This window comes from Lottia gigantea (assembly GCF_000327385.1).
Source record: "Lottia gigantea unplaced genomic scaffold LOTGIsca_76, whole genome shotgun sequence".
NCBI classification, from domain to species: Eukaryota; Metazoa; Mollusca; class Gastropoda; family Lottiidae; genus Lottia; species Lottia gigantea.
This window is the reverse complement of record NW_008710536.1, coordinates 769,354-787,187: the sequence shown is the minus strand read 5'-3', so window position 1 is coordinate 787,187 and position 17,834 is coordinate 769,354. Positions and strand designations below refer to the sequence as shown.

The following is a 17,834-nucleotide window of genomic DNA, read 5'->3' as shown; positions in this document are numbered from 1 at the left end:
TAATCATAGCTGTATGCTTTCATCGATTATGAGTGGTCAACCACTGATCAGTTCCCTGTCGTTTTCATGTTTCTGATAAGAAACTTGTATGTTTGTAAAATTTCATATATGTTCCAACATAGGAGGTGAATTTCTAGGTAGTAGTTTGCCATATGTCCTTTCTAAGTCGATGACGTTGACAAAATAGTTGTAGTTTTAACAGGTAGTTCTAACATGGAGCAGCAGATGAAGCGTAACTTACTCATTATGAAGCAAACGTTGTACCTTCATCTTGTGTTCCTGGTGGACCCTTTAAACCACAATCTTACTAGATAGAATTTGAATGGTTCAATGGCTACTCGATGTTTACAGCTGAGTAGAAATTCAACACGACTGACACCAATTAATGATAATTAGACTAATCAGTTGACACATTAAAACCTTTGAGTCAGTGTTTGTTCCAAATTACTCGTATCTATCTCGTCAAAAACAGTTTTTAAGCTAAAACTTGTCAATAGAGAGCAATAGATTTAAGAATGTACGAATGTATTATTGTTAACTTGTCATCTACCACCTATCATTGTTGCTCGTATATTAAACAATGGACGTCAACGATATTTGGTTTGTCCGGTAGAGAGCGAAGACAGTACTTGCACGCTCTACTGTATGTGAGTCGACATTGGAAAACTTTTCTGGAAAGTGCTGACTGATCTGTTTGGCAGACAAATAGCTTGGGTTGAAATAAGTAATTGAGTGTTCGCGAACTATTCTAATTGATGACACGATTTGAGACGAATTCTCGCCTTTATGAAAGATATCATTAGACAATGATATTCTTGTTTTTTCTTTTGGACGAGCCACATTAACATTGTTCAATTTATATTTTTACTATTTGCGTACACCTGAGTTCCCAAACATCAGACAAATATTTGTTTGGTTTTGAAGGGTTTAAGTTGATATATCACAAAAGCGGCAATTTTCAACCTGGAGCTTCACCAGATTAGAAAATGTGCATGTTTCTGAGCAGATTGAGTAAGGAAAAATGTCACATGTAGGAGCAACTCCAAATTAAGCCAACCAGTGGAGGATGTTTCAAACCGATCTATGTTGTCAACATAATATGATTTTAATATCAGGTGTGCTATGGATTGTAAGCGTGTCATATCTTGCCATGTTTTACTTTGATGGACCTTGCCCTAAAAAATGTTGTTTCAAATTCACAACTTCTAGCCGAGCTTTTTCACTTTCATACTTCGACCAAAAAGATTTCAATGGAATGTGCATATATGCGATTAAAAACGGTTTGAATCTTTTGAATCCAATGCTAACGCGAATTTGATATTAAACTATCGAAATGAAGTTTTACATCTTACTGGGAAATATAAAGGGGTTTTATTTATCAGTATGTCCTTAAATACAGATTTTTATAGCGTTTTTTTTTTTAAGCTAAGCCAAGGAGTCCACAGTTCAACGTCGAAATTTGAGCCTTAAATACCATATGTGTCCAGAATTATCCGCGTTTAAACCTTAAAATGACGAGTCGTCTTATAATGAGACATTTACAGTTTATAGAAAAGACATCTATAGAAAAAGGAAAAGAAATTCATATTTTGAAATATTTTTTAAGGAATTATGCTATGTTCGTACAATTCTAGTACACCCGAAGACTACTTACATATATTCAAGACCGTTCAAGGAAAAATGGCGAATCTGTCTCTTAAAAGAAACTTCATATATTTCACTATGTAGTTTAATTTCCTTAAATTGAAGTTTAACGCCAAACTAAAAATTATCTCAGTTGTTTAATAAATCAATTATATAAGTTAGCGTTAAAGTCAATTTTTATATGTGTTATAAGTAATTATATATTAAGTACTATATTTAAATAGTTAAAAGATATTGACTTCTATTATAGATAAATATCCTTCCAATATCAGTCCAACTCGTACAGTTATTGACATCACCTATTACCATGAAGACCTAAAGTTTGTCCGAAGCTCGCTACTGTCTAGCTTATAACAGCTTGACCGATGTCGAACTATGGAAACGGTTCTTAGGTCTGAAACTGTATTGCATTATTCTCTGAATTTATTTTCCTTCTTCAACCCTCGATACCACTCTGTAAAAATGTTTGTCAACTTTCCGCTCTGATTTTTCAAATTGATATATAAGAAAAATAAAATATCTCAGTTCACATTGAAAAATCTATTGAATCTACACCTTATTTTACTAAATATTTCATGATAGAGAATGAACGAAACACGAAGCTTGATACTGGCTGCATTAAAAAAAGCCCTCTCGCAATTGCCAGCGCACGTAGTGTCCATAAGATGTAAACAGACTATAAAAGTATATCACTCGAAAAGATTCGAAGTTGCAAGCATGTCTAAATTGTCTATCCATAGCCAAATAAGGTTATCTATAGTCAGATAGGTTTCTAAACGGTGTCATAAAAATTGTTGGATAGGATTTGATATGTGTCTGACTATTTCGGACCACATAATGACATGAGAAATATTTATATGTATGGATGTTAATTGGTTTGTCTCGATATGTGACCGATTACGGAAATAATTACAGTAATTTTAATGGCAATAATGACAAATACTTAGGTCAGTTATACAAATTTAGGACAGTTATTTATTACTGTTCAGACTCAAGTTCGAAAATAATTGGTGGAAGATATTAGCAAACTGACAAACTATAGCAACTAACTTAAAAGGAGATTAAGGAAATAGAATTCGAAAATCTCAACGACTGCTAGCAACATTTGGCATCTTGGAGAGTTTGGCAAATCCCTGGATTTAGACGATCTCTGCTTACCAAAAAAGTTCAAGAAAAGATCATTGGTGCTTACTGAAGACATCTCGAGTGGCTGCTTCTTGCCATCAATTAGCATCAGATGCAGATGTTCTGTTTGGCTGTTCTCTATTTGGACTTTATCTTTGACCTGTGTGCTTGTAATGTTCCACCATAAATGCTAATGGTGATTAGATGGTATTAAATGTCTACCTCAGCCTTAGCAAAGACCAAATTATCCGAAAAAAAAGTTGCCATGTTCATGTGGTACTTTGTAGCATGAATAGGACATCATTATCAACTGAAACGGCTATACACTGTAGTTTCCACCCCAATTTTACACTTCATTTCTAAATATTTTCAAACTTGGGAAGAATCCATGGGAGGCTTGCCCCAATGGCTCTTCCACATAGCTGCCGCATAATGAATTCATCATCGAATTGCAACCACCCCCATCCCCCATCTGTTAAATCAGTCTGTCCTCTATTTGTACCATTACTCTCCGAATGCTAGGGCCGTCGTCACTGACTGTACCTTTGGTTCAAAGCTGAAATTTTTTTTAAGTTAAAGAATTTGCCGTTAACAAATCTGGGACGAACTGGCTATGTCTCAATTTCATTCAGGAAGTGCTTGGCTATCATATTTCATACACCGGACTTTTCGTTGTTTCTTATTTGAATTGGTCTGGTGTTCCGATACAATTAGACGTTATGATATTGAGAAATTTTCCACGTCGTTGTAAGTGGTCTAGACTCTCAGAGTGTATTTCTAGAATATATTTAATAAGTCAATTATGGGAAGTGGACTGACTAGTTAAACCTACATAGTTGTTATCACTCAGTATAACTCAAACGGAAAATTTCTTGATTTGTTTAGAAAATCATCAAAAGGACCGATTCGCCATTTTGGGTGTTGATTTAGGTATTGAACATACGTAAATAGTCTACAGAATTACTACAAATGATACGAAAATCTCACAATTCCTTCCAAAATACCTCATACTAGGAATTCCACTCAAGAAAAGACGAGTCGTCATTTTAACTTTCAAACGCGGATCATGGATTTGAAGATTTAGGAAATATTAAAGCAGATTACATAAATGCTCAAATTTAAAATATTGATAAATGATTCAATATTGTTATATACCGGAAGTAGAAAATTTTTCATATTTTTTGTTTTTAGAGCGGTCTGATGGATCGCATGATATCATATCATGATCATGTAAATTCGATTGAAGCTCATTCTTGCAAATCAATTTTTGACTGATGCTGGTGTGTATTTTAGTTTTAAATTAGTTTATTTTATACAGAATATCCATGTTTCAATCGAATGTCGAAAATCGTTGAAACAAAGAACGGTGAAATTTAATATGGATCAATATTTGCCACCGACAATCGTGATGAAAACTCGAGAAAAGGTCATTTGAAATTACGATTCTATTACAGTCGCCATCAATCCGCGACGTATTCGAATATTGCGTTCCCACGGCGCCATTCTAATAAAATCTATTGGCTTGGTGCACTTCACTTTTATTGCGTTTATGAAGATATTACGACGGTTGTCGATTATTGGCGACAGAAGCGCCCACTGTAAGCTTATACCACGCTTATTGCGACCTTAATGCTCCGTCGCCGTAGCAGCTCAGTGAAGACGACTTTCTGGTGTGTCGGGGCTATATGTGATCTTGAAGACTGAAGAGCATTGATAGAAAGTGGAAGAAAAATATAAAAAAAATTTATTCTAGTCGGCTTGTAGATTTTAATAACACGAGCAGATCCATTACTGTAAATTAAACCGACCGCGGGGATTTATATATCGCAAGTTTTTATTTTAAAAAAAATTGCTATAACTCGATTTCCTTCGCCATTAGATATATCAAATGCGGGGTTTTTGTTGTTGTTTATTTGATTCTTATAGTCAATCGTGATAAAAACTAGAGAATTGCGAGTTATGCGACCATATCGCGTTCTAACGTTTTGCAACCATTTTATTCCGCGCAGGAACATGTTACAACACATCTCTGACGACATTCTGGTCGCTATGGTGCTTTTATTGTGTTCCACAACAGATTGCTAAACCGTGGGGTTTGTTTAGAACATGTACAAAATAGCTCGGTGAATAATGGCGACAATATTACACGGTGTCTGGCGTGTCCTATTCGATTATATTACGCTTTTTGCGATCTTAAAACGCTCTGGGCCAATTTTCCATCACAGTACCAGCTCTGTAAGAACGCCTTTCCTGTGTGACAGGGTCTTTATATCGCAGTTCAAACCATGTTCCAGATATGGAATTGATGCATCAAATGATTTTGAACTTTCAACATAACCGTTGTCTCTTATAATGCAAAAAGAGGAAAACAGCGATCGCGTGTTCTTGCCATCTAATAACAAGAGCAGAACAAATAAAATGATATAATGATCATCATTGCTTGATAAAGACGAAAGTATCATCGTCGACACGTCGCAAGTTATTTATTAAAGTTATTGTTATCCATAAAATTGTGTTCATAGATATAATGTATCTTAATAACAATTGTACATCAAACCTTCTTCAGGGATTTATGTATTGCAATTATTTCATAAACCACATTATAATTGATATAACTCAATTTCCTTGGGCAAAGATATATAAAATGCACATTTTTGTTAAATTGATTTTAATATCACATTTGGAACCATGCATTAGATAGACAATTGGCATATTGATGCTCCAAGGTACAATAAAGGGTTATCTAGATTATGCATTGGTCGGCTGGAACTATTTCTCTTATCCGTGTAGATATTGTCATTGTTAATCGATTTATGAACTGATGTATCAATTGCGTTTAAAGGATTAATCATTTTTTAATCAATATAAAACAGCTCAAAGCTAATCATATACTAAGGCGTCAAATTTTCAAATTTTGCGATATCAAATCGCCTTCAGATTAAGTTTTGTCTGTACATGTATTATGGTGCGGGCACACGAACAGTCTTGGTCACCGATTATCGTCGCCGACTCGATTCTTGAGTAAAATCTCACGCGTTCTCGCCCTTGTACGACAAGGTTATCTTGTTGCCGACAGGATTTATAATATCAAACAAGATTGATACTTGTCGACGATTGTTTAACGTCTGCAAGACAGAGCGTCATAATTTAATTCAGATTCACTGCACTTTCATTTGCATGATCCGCACGTGATAAAACGGCAGACTGATTTTTGTCTCCTTGTTTGCTCGCAGCCTATCGACGAACGAAACTCATGACAAGACTCTTGTTGGCGACAGATATCGCCAACCAAGACCACACCAATTAAGAAAGGAGGAAGAATAGGTTAAACTAAAAACAATGATTTGCTTAAGTTAAGTTTTCTACTTTATCGATAACAACACTCATTGCTTTGCCTGATACCACCGGACCTCGTCTATTCTCACATTAATAAAGAATATTAAAAACTGAATATATTTCAAAGTTAATTAGAACAACAAATTATTTTTACGATAAATTGTTCATTTATATGGAATATTAATAACGTTTTGTGTCTAGTTGTATATGTAATTTGTATACTCAAGAGATACTCTATTCATATCGGTATTTGTCAATTACAATATATTTGCCATTTAAATAGAATATTTTAATAAATTTTCTATCGGAACTTGGTTCAGAGAGTGCAGAAAAATAATGTCTACTTTTCGTGTAGGGTTTGCTATTTTGAGGTGTTTCAGACATTTACATGTAAAATAGAAAAATGGGGATTTTTGCAGCGTTCGATATCTTTCCTGAATACAGTATTCACATGTTCGATGTTCTTAATTTTTCGATATTAAATTACTCGCATTTACTACGTTGGAAAATTGAAACACCGATTTTTCACGACCTTCACCTTGATCCAATATAAAAATGGCAGCAACTTCAAATTACCCATTAAAGATCATAAAGTAGTTGAGTTATGATCTACTTCAAAAACTTTAGGCAGTCTGGAGTTGGAACATGAAATATAGCAACGCCGCTATCATAACTTTGCTGTCCTTCTAAGTTATAAAATCGTGACATTTTCACGGTATCGAACGAGAATTATTATGTATCGTATCATATAGATTGCAGACGTTTTATAGCTTATTAATGGATTATATGTATAATGATATAATATTGCCTGAATAGATTTTACATCACCGGGCGACTTCGATTAGAGCCCGGGTACACTCGAGTCCCAACCGAACTGAAATATTTTCTAGAGTTGAGACTCGTGGGACGTAATTTTTGACCCAGTTAGAAACTCGTATCCGACACTCAATATATGGAGGGTCAAACACGAGTTAACATGGTAGCACGGAATGTCTATATATGGTCAAAAGTCCCGACATATTGCCGTAATTCGACCAAATTCGATTGCGACCCTCACTCGGCATGCGCACTGAAGATAATTACGTAATTTTTCCATCAACTCCAGCTCGACCACAGAGGATCAATCTAAGTGTGACCAATGTATGACAGAATAACCTTGTATCTAAATTCACACAAATTAGCAGTAAAATTTGTCTACGTTTAAAAGGATATAGTTGCTTAATTGATTGTCTAACAGTTGATAGACTTAATAAATATCTTTACTTTAAGAGAGATTTTAGCGACACGAATAGGATGTGAAACCTAATGGATTACAATCATTTTATTTCTTTAAGAAGTTTCTACAAGATTGAAAGGTCGTAATCAATATCCCGTATCATTTTTCAGAGTTGAATAAGACAAGTTTAGTGTGTCTGCAATGAAATCAAACGTGACGAGTCAGATTTTCCGGGGCTAAACTAAATCTGGGGTCCAGATCGAAAGATAAGATGGATAGATAAAATCTTTGATGAAGTATACTTATGTTTTGATGATCAGAATATCCGATTATTGATGGTCGAGATCTCCGGTGTCAATGAAGCCACTCATCGACTGACTTTGTCTAATCGACATTTTGGAGAGTAAACATAGCTAATATCAACAATTTGGTTTATTTGTAATATGTTTTGATAATCAGAATGTCGATTTATTGGAGGTCGAGTTCTGTCGTGTGTCAAACCTCCAATCGACATTCTTAGAGAATCTACATTCCTTTCTGTTGCGTAATTAGGGGGTTGGCCATTGTGTCATGGCTCTCCACTCGGGCCAGTGAAAGGTCTTTAGCAGTGAAAAATAAGGCCTCTAAATGCTCAAAAATTCATTTCGGGCCAACTGAAATCCGTTGGTTTCTGGAGGATTTTGTTAGCCCCAAGACCAGGCCTAGAGGAGTTTCGACACTTCGGACCATGCCTCGGAGAGACACCTCTCACACATTTTCAGGATATGTCCCTGATTCTTTTTATCTTTAATCGTGGATATCATAAGTTTATGGTGACATGAATGTAGATCTTTGAAGTTTGAGACCGTCGTGTATTGATAGCTCGTTACCCCAGATGCATAATTCATATAATTCGACCTTCACTTTCCTAGCAAACTACTCTAGCAAATGATAATACTACTTTTAGTGTAGATAAACATTAGCTATGGATTTCATCAATGGGTTTTTCTTATTTTATCTCAGAGCTTTTAGTTTCTAATAAATATAATAACACATTTACATTAGAAATGTTTTTACTTTATGTCACCGATTTCAACCGCTCTGTTAGATTCGCTTTTGAATGGAAAATAGGGCATGAGTAACAGTCGTCGATTCGCCTCGGTCGTTGAAGCCATTTGCTCGGTGGCTCAACTACATGAGTAGGGGTTCGCGAACTTATCAGAGTTGAGGCCCTTCCGCCGGGAACTTTTGTACTCTTGCATTCTTTTTATTTGTTTCTGGGAGTCAAGGGCCCGTGGACTTGGTTCAACCAGTTCTTGTGGTAATTGACAGCCCTGTGCTGGCGGTTCCACGTATTATTAACAAATCTAAAAAATCTGATATTTATACGAGTTTGCCCAAAAATATTTTTCAGAATGCACCGAATCAATTTTTCTAAAACTTTTTGGAGAAAAGTCTATTACACCTTTACAGGATAGCCGAATGCGGCGCGATCACTGGTTGAGCCACTGCTCATTTTGCCATCACACAGTCCACGAAACAACGCTTTTAAATTTTGATCTCTCCCTGCGTGAAAATCTATTTAAACTCACACTAACAGTCCGTTGATGAGTCTGGGTTATTGTTCTCAATGGAGTACTTGATCTATCCTTGGCCTGTACACTAGGGAGAATGTAACACTTCCTTCCCGAAAATATTTAATCGTAAACAACGAGCTCATGTTTATAACAGGCGCTCAAAATTTAGAACTCTGGCAAGAGAAACAGATATTAAAATGAAAAGCTTATTTTTGTTTGACATACTTGTGCACATTTGGAGAAGATTTAAAACATTCACGACAGCAGTCCACATCATTTTAGGAAAATTTAGTAGTAATTCAATCGATTTAAATTTTGCTTTGATTGTATTTATTAGCAAATAATGCATTGGATCGTACCTAATGCGCATAATATCTTTGTTCATTATCGTAAAAAAAGGTCAGCTATTAAAAACCCTCTGTGCTCTTAATCGTATAATTGATATCTTTGCCTGAATAATGTATATATTGAATTTGAAATAGTAACTAAAATTATTCAATCTTTTATCTCTTTCCAGATGACAGGTTACAACTCAGTACGTTTTAACTACGTAACAAAGGTCAGTCACCTATAATCGTGTGAAAAACATCAAGCTATCAAATTCCGACTGATTTACCATTGGAGTGATAATTACATTGGGGAAGAAAGTTAGGCCTACGGGAATGTACGTATGAGCTAGTCTAAATGGTTCTTGTTAATATATAACGTAACGCAATATTACACTCTATTGGATATACCTCATAACTAATTACCCAAGTGTCCGAGTAATGGTACCTTGTGCTGATCATCCACCGATAACAGTTTGCACTTAAATAACCAATGTGTACCAGTTTGTAAAAGGAAATAAGGAAATTCGTCGTCATATAATTATACTCGATTACCTGCATTTCTTTATAGCTTAATCCGTTCGGCCAATGTAGCCTATTTGCGAGTACTTGGTCATTTTGGAGGTTTTTAGAATTTGTGTGATCCAGTGAGTAAAATTGGAGTGATGCACCTGCCTTTCGTTTGATTACTTCGGAACCTATTGTGATATAGAAAAGTAGAAAATTCCATGAAAGTTAATCGTTTCAAATATAATATACCACCAAATGTGAAATAGTTTTGAGATATTTTACCCGTAGTGCCTAAATTTTATTTGGTCGTTTTCGAAGTGTAACATTAAGTTATTGAGTGCTAAAGCACAGTCATTCATCTTTGAATTTCGAAACTTTCGTGAAGACATTTGTTTGGAATCCATGTTATATATCTTGGTTTAATATTGAATATATATTCCGAGTTATTATTCAAAATATTCAGTCTATATACGTTGGACGCATCCTGATCATCATTTCGCAACATCCTGATAGTAACAGGTGTTTAGGAGTTCCATGGAATTAAAGATGTGAGAATTGGAATAATTTTTAATGTCAATTTTGATGTAAGTCGAACATTTTCGAGTCATTTTCTTCTTATGTGTGATCAATACACTTTTCAAGCAGTTACTGCGAATGCGAAATCACATGACCAACACGATAACCAAACGTTCGTCATATTTTTGGATGTGTTTTAAAACTTCAGTTGTCGGATTGTATTCTTTTTAACAATCGTGGATTTGGTTTAGCTGGTTATACCTTGGAATCCAAGTTGTATCTTGTTCTTTTGTGGGATAACAACATCGCTTAAATGCTTGCCTACTTTGGAATGTTTTCTCTGTATTCAATAATCGTGGTGCCTTTCATCATGGCTGTGGTGGGTTCGATCCTACTCAGTCTTGTCATGTACATAAATGACCTTTTCAGAGGCAAAAGTTTCCTTCCCAAATTACATTTTAGGCAATCCACCTTAACAAGACATATCTTAGAAAAGTGCAATTTAAGAGACAGACCTTTTGCACCTCCGTTCTTTATGCGAAACTGTCACGTTCAGACAATTCTTTCCGCCATCTTGCCAAGACCGGACGTAAATTTCGACAGAGAGTATCTTCAAATGCGGGATAAAGGCATAGTAGCGTTAGATTGGGTCATGAGCGCCCAACCTAAAATCAAGAAAAGGAGCACAATTCTGTTGATTATTCCCAGTATAACAGCCGATGCCTTGAGTGCCGGGGCACTATGCCATAGTGCTAATCAAAGGGGATTTAAGACGGTAGTGTTCAACCGACGCGGTCACGGAGGCAGCGTTCTGACCACACCTAAACTTCAGAGTCCCGGTGATCCATCCGATCTAAGACAGGTTGTGAAATACATCAAATTAAAATATCCTAAATCCAAAATAGCAGCAGTCGCTTACGGGACAGGTTGTGGACTTCTCATATCGTATCTTGGAGAGTTTGGTTCGTCATCATTGGTAGCTGTTGGTGTATGCATATCTCCGTGCTACGACGTTTCGGAACGTTTTTCTCATGCTATGTCTAGTATTTATGACTATATTTTCTTATTTCGATTAAAAGCAATATTATGTAATCATTCAAAGGCCTTGTCAGAAGTTATTGACATGAACAAAGCAATGCAATCGGCTACATTTCAAGAATATGACGCATCCGTATATTGTAAACTTTACGGTTACGACAATATGGACGAATTTTGGGATCGGAATAATCCCATTCGTGACGTTGACGATATCAGTGTTCCTGTGTTATGTATAAATAGTTTGGATGACCCTTTTAATGCCGAAAGCGACATTCCATATGACCTTTTCAAATATTATCCTAATTTCTTATTGGTTGCTACCGATCGTGGTGGACATTGTGGATTTTTGGAAGGAATCCCGCAAAAGTATTGGGCTGATCACTTATGCTTGGACTATATCGATGCTGTTTTAGAATTTACTATCAAAGGTTACACTCATAACAATCGGGCCATTGTAAGATCCACTATATGATTTACCGTATAGATATAAATGGATACGCATTAATATTTTAAGAATGTGACGCCTTTGGCCAAATGTTTTTATGTATCTCGCCTAAAAGCAAAGGATATTTCCAAAACTCGCCAGCTTTTATGGTAATGGCTAAAAAAGTGTCGAGGAGTCATATAGCCGTTTTCTTCAATTTTACTCTTATTCAAGCATACATCCGTTAGCGCTCCTATACCAACCGCTTGATATAGCTGTTTATCATTTAATCTACGACAATGGTCTAATCAATTTCAATAAAGACGATGTTGAAACAGTGTTGAATGAATAAGATAATCGAAAGGGTACGATAACGAAAACATGTTGAACGTTACTGCAATGATATCTGTTCTCGAAGTTAAGTAGATACAACACTTTAGGTATCTTTCATTGCATAAAGTCAAGCTACACAAAGTGCCAAGGGATAGAATTGGGCAAGATTAGCATTGATCAAATTAAATCAGTGGCGCTACCTATCCACTATCCAGATTATATTCTGGTATAAAACCAGTATTTTAGGTGTAATGGTGTAATATTTTGAGCATCAATTTCTACCTAATTTATCTATTGTGTTTTAATTATTGCTCAACTCTTCCTACGGGGTGCGAGTCTGCGACATCTATCCCTTGATGTAACAAGTCGGTATTGAAAACCTCCTTATTTCCCTTGCGTTCAATTTTCAAAATGTTTCGCAGCGATTTAGGTTTTTTTTTCTTCTTCTGAACGAAACGTAGCATGTCAATAGGTTATACTGTTATAGATTGCAGGACAAAACGCTTTTTCGAAAACTGCTTTACGAAACTGGAAAACTGGACGAAGGGAAGAAGGTTTTAAGAATTGCGACCTTTGAAGAATCACATATGAAATCAAATTTGTTGATTCAATAAATTTGAATTGGTCGGAAGCTCTTCTTCCGGTAAGATAAGTACTGGCTTGTTACACCACGAACGCATTGTCACAATACTGCCCTCTCTATTGCAAGTTGAATTGTCCATATCAAAATTGTATCATAATGTAACTTCTCAAATTCTTCTCAGGTCCTTTTCATCATCATTATCACGTTTGTCTTTCTCATAGTTGTTATTTAATTGTGATTTATTTCCTTTTTTTGTGTTTTCTTGAGAATATTGAGATCTCATCATTTCATGTTTATGTCTACGTAATTAAACACCTGTCGTGCAATCGTTACCAACTAATGGTGCGAATAGACGAGTTACGAGATATCCAGGCAATATAAGGAAATACAAGAAGTAAATTTAAGAGAGCACATGGAGGACGTCTCATTGGGTGGTACCAGTGTTTCAACTACCATAGGAACTGATTGAACTAAGTACACGCCCCCCACCACAAAAAAAAAAAAAACACCAGGAAATGCAGAAGTGCATTTGTTACAACATTATTTCCTGCGGAGGGGCCCCGGTCACACTTAAGTTCATGGACCTCCACTCATTTAGTTGAGCCACTGTCTTCTACTTAATACCCTTTCGATAATGTCACACAGTGCATTGCGTTGAATCTGCAATTACACGAGATTTACCACTTATCACCAAGGTGTTATAAACAGAATAAGAGATTGGATTGCAAGTCTACATTTTATAACGATCTCTTCAATTATAAGACCGCTTAAAGGAAATATCAAGTCCCTTTTGTTTAGCGCAAATAAACACTAGCATATTTTAAGAAACAACAGTTTTTATGGATATAGACTTCAATTTTTGAGCACAACGTTTCATTACACATACAGGTAACTTTATCATGTGATGTTGTTGTTTCTTAATGTGCTGTGATACTTCTAAATGTCTTACAAGGATTACTAGCATGTTTTTTATAATCGGCAAGAGCTCAACTCACACTGTCGACATGTGTTTTGGATATATAATCTTCATCAGATTGAAAATTGGATTCGACATTTCCTTCAAGTGATAATTTCTTCTTTACAAGTTGTTATTTATGAATGTGATTATACTTTCGACATTAAACTGTGATTTTAGAAATTTGTTTTTTCTACATGGGGTGGCCGACATAAAAAAACACAGAGACAAGAGAGTCAGCCAGTCTCATTATGTTGCAGTGGGGTTTCTATGGAGGGGGCCTAGGGGGTGTTGAGGAAGGGGGTTGGGGGCGGGGAACACATCAACAGCATTTAAGAACCTAATGATTTGAAAATGTGGAGGGGAAGGGGCTACTTATATATTGATATATTGATATATTGTATGCCGATCTCCCAAACACTTACAGACTATAAGGCTAGAGGGAGTATAGGATGCGATCTAGACCTTAGTCTCCCAACACACCTCTACAATTTTAGGGCTTTGCAATATTCTCTATGTCATGCAAAGTGAATCTAACACGATCGGTTAGATAAAGTGCAGCGGGCCATGTCTACCAGTATACTCTTGCTTTATCTCTTATATGTTTATCGATTCGTCCTATACATTCATTCGACTGATATAATGAGGAAAGGTGATACAAACCGTCACATGCTGACCGACATTAGATCTCATGACGTGATGAATCACTTCAGATGACGTCAAATCAAGTAAAATTCAAACCAACAGAAATAATTATGAAATTCGGATGCCTGTTACTTGTCGATTTCATATAAGAGGTGGCATGAAGACCCTTAAAAACAGTCAATTTGTCATTCTTAGCATTGGAATAGTTTCTTATGTTTCAAAAAATATAAATCATGGCATGAAACATTACTAATTCTGACACATGTTAGATTATTAATACAGTTTGCAGCAAAATAATAACGGGCATTGTCAACCGTCATTACATCAAGGCGGATAACGTGATTGTTATATGCGTTATTCGTTACCTTGATAGAAACAACATGGAAAATGAAAAACTCCAGACTGAGTTTAAGCCGAAGTCGCCACCTGTTGGTTGTATGAACACCACAATATAAACATTGAATGAACAAAAAATACATGATAATACACTTAAGAGGTTTTCTATACTTCTATGTGTATCGTGGACACTGATTTTTTTTTTAGAAAAACCTCTTTAAAATCCCTTTAACACTTCTACTCTAACCTCAAAAGGGTCATGTGGAACTAACATGTAAATTTCTATATTCAAACGCTTATATATGTAAGTAAAGACTTTATATAGAGAAAGTTAATTGTATTTAATGCAACGAAAAGACACAGAAGAACGTTCAAGGGACAGATGCGATATTTTTTTTTTTTTGGGGGGGGGGGGTATTTTAATCTTGAGTATATGTAAAATAGTCTTTAAAAATGTTAGCAAATCGCATAATTAATTCAAAATTACTTCAAACTGGGAATTTTTCTTCTCTTTGTAATATATCCCAGAGTATCTTAAAATGGCGAGTCGTTATTTTCATATTCAAACCCGGTTAATTCTGGACACACATAGTTGTGAAGGTTTCAATGTCGACGGTGTCCTGTGAACACTATTCCCAATTTTTGAGACTAAAGTATGATTGGGCAAATAAAATGGCGCATCTGTCCCTTTAAATGTCGCATTTGTGGCTTTAGTTTATTTGCCACAAAAGCAATTACCAGTGTGTGTAGAGTTTTATCAGAAGAGATACTTTTTTCCCTCTTAATATGGCATTTGGCGTAGGTCTGAAAGCTTATGCCAATAGGAACAATGGCAGCAGAAAACGGAGATTCATTTAATCGGTATTACTGATTCATTCTGAACAGAAAACAGATTAATAAAAATGGTATTAGACTTAGATATCACTGTCCTGAAGAGATAGAAACTAGTATTTAGCTCAGGTTTCAATGCTAGAACTCGTGGAAACAATGACAGCAGAAAGGGGAGATACATTATAACCGTATAGCTAGCTCGCTGTTACCAAATACATGTTACATATTAAATTAAATTAGCAATGATATCACACTTAAGGTTGATGTCTTTCGGGAAGCAACTCGTATTTGGTTTAGGTCTCAAAGCAAGAGTTCATGGGAACAATGGTAGAAAAGCGGTGATGCATTACAAATGTCGAACTGAATTTTAAATAAATCAAAAACTGAATCTCGAGTAAACGGACTAGAAATTTCTTATTTATTATTCGTGAATGACCAATTCCGAACAATCACAAAGAAACACATTGCTGAAATAGCACACTTTCTGTTTGATCGATGATGGTACACCATGACATAAAATGTCTGAAAACCAGCAACAAGAATAATTTGGCAAGGAATAATCGATAATTTAAAGGAAAATTATCCCTTTTTGCCCCAAGAGTGTTAATTAAGTGACAGAATATGATACAAATTAAGCTGTGTGGTCCTGCAGTCATAAAACAGCTAGATTTATATCATTTCAATGTCTAAATGCTAGGATAATGACATTTTTTAACGACAAAAACTGATTTAACCTTAATAATGGAACCATAAAATACAAATCCCAAACCAATTAAATGAAATCTATGAGGCTATACACTGTTAATTTAATTATTTTGAATGTGAAACATTCGTAAATATCCGCTGTTAATTTGATATAATGGCTAAATGAAACAGTCTGGCTATTGTTGAAGAATAACGACTTATTACGCTCTATTCTTTCCAGGGCTTTATCACCATTCACACGGGCAGTTATTTGCGATAATAACAGTATATTTGCACCGTAGAGTTAGATTTAATAATAGTATAATCGTGCATTCCTCCAAAGAGAACCGGGCCTACCTACCGATACAACCAGATCAATGTATGCCCTATTAACGGTTTCGTTCAAAGATGAGTTTTTAGGTAATTTAAGGCGAACCTTTGTCCTTTCTTTCTTAATTTTTGTTTTCGTGAGTGTAGTAAAACATTTTCAGAGCAATAGTATTAGTATAAAATTTTGCCTTTGTCTGATTTTTAATCTGTAAAGTTCGGCGATAGATTTGAATTGGGCTTGGTAAACTATTAAAGAAAGGTGTTTACAATTATATTGCCTTTCGCAGTCAACAAAAAACATGTGGATATGGTCGTTAATGCAGTAGAAAAATGAAATGCAAAGAACAACTTCGATTTCGCATAGTCATTTAACCATTTATTTAGTTAGGCTCCAATGGCCCCCACAAATCCAAAGTCGCCATTGTTTCCCAGCAGGTGGCATTTGGAATTAAGAACCATAAAATAATTAATAAACAATTTTTAATTGGAGGTAAATATAGAGCTAGTGTTTGCTTATTGGTTAAACGAGAGGTTAATAGTCATTATTAATCAGCCTTCAGTCAAATAATTCATTTCTAACGATCTCGTTAAATCTAATTGTGGTTTAACATTCCATCTTTAGGATTAATTATTTCAAGGTAAAATAGGTAAATACATTCTTCAAAACTGACTCGACTCGGATACTGAAATATTGCTTTACAATAAGATATTTGGTCCATCATTTTCATATTTATAAGCTGACCTAATGCTTGTGAAATCTAATGATCGAGCTCGATCCGATCATTCAAGAAATTGATATTTGGAAGATACAACTGTTGGTTGTGTTATATTTGGAAGGTACGGAAGTCAGTTGCTGCCATTTACTACTCTCGAGGTAAAGTGGTTTTGTATCAGTGACCCCGAAACACATAAAAAATTCAGAAAATAAGAGATTTCACACACTGAAAGGCGATAAAAAGAAGAAAAGTCGCCCAAATGGAAGACAATTAAACACAGAAGATAGGTCACCTACTGGAAGTCGAGAAATAATAGAGAATTCACCTTCCGAAAGGTGAGGAGGAATAAAGTAATTGAAAGGACTTTGTTTGTATTACTGTGAATTTAAGACTCTTCATTGAGCCTCTTATGAGGATTGATTAGGTATTTCAAAATCAATGACAATAGAGTTGATTGACCTGTAGACATCAATAAATAGATCAACTCCTATAATTTAATTCTGACCAGTTCCTTGTATTGGTCATTGATTTGAGATTAAGAACATCGTAGTATCTAGTGCCGCTAATTCCTAACTTACACGAAATGGTGAGAGATACAGATTCTTATGCTGGTCTGTGATCGAGTATACACATTGAAATGAAGGAATCTTAAGATTCAAATAAAGTAAATGTCACCTTGAGACCATATTCAGACCATGTAAACTTCCCTTTCAGACCTAGTGACCTTAAT

The 17,834-nt window shown here is 35.4% G+C and overlaps 1 protein-coding gene across 1 annotated transcript; it reads left to right on the top strand.

Annotated features, from left to right (window-relative positions):
• Positions 1 to 10,764: 10,764 nt before the first annotated feature.
• LOTGIDRAFT_131783 (hypothetical protein) lies at positions 10,765 to 11,739 on the top strand (the record flags this gene model as incomplete). Its single annotated transcript, XM_009066414.1, has 1 exon — positions 10,765 to 11,739. One exon carries the CDS (start codon positions 10,765 to 10,767, stop codon positions 11,737 to 11,739), a length of 975 nt encoding a protein of 324 aa, XP_009064662.1.
• Positions 11,740 to 17,834: the final 6,095 nt, after the last annotated feature.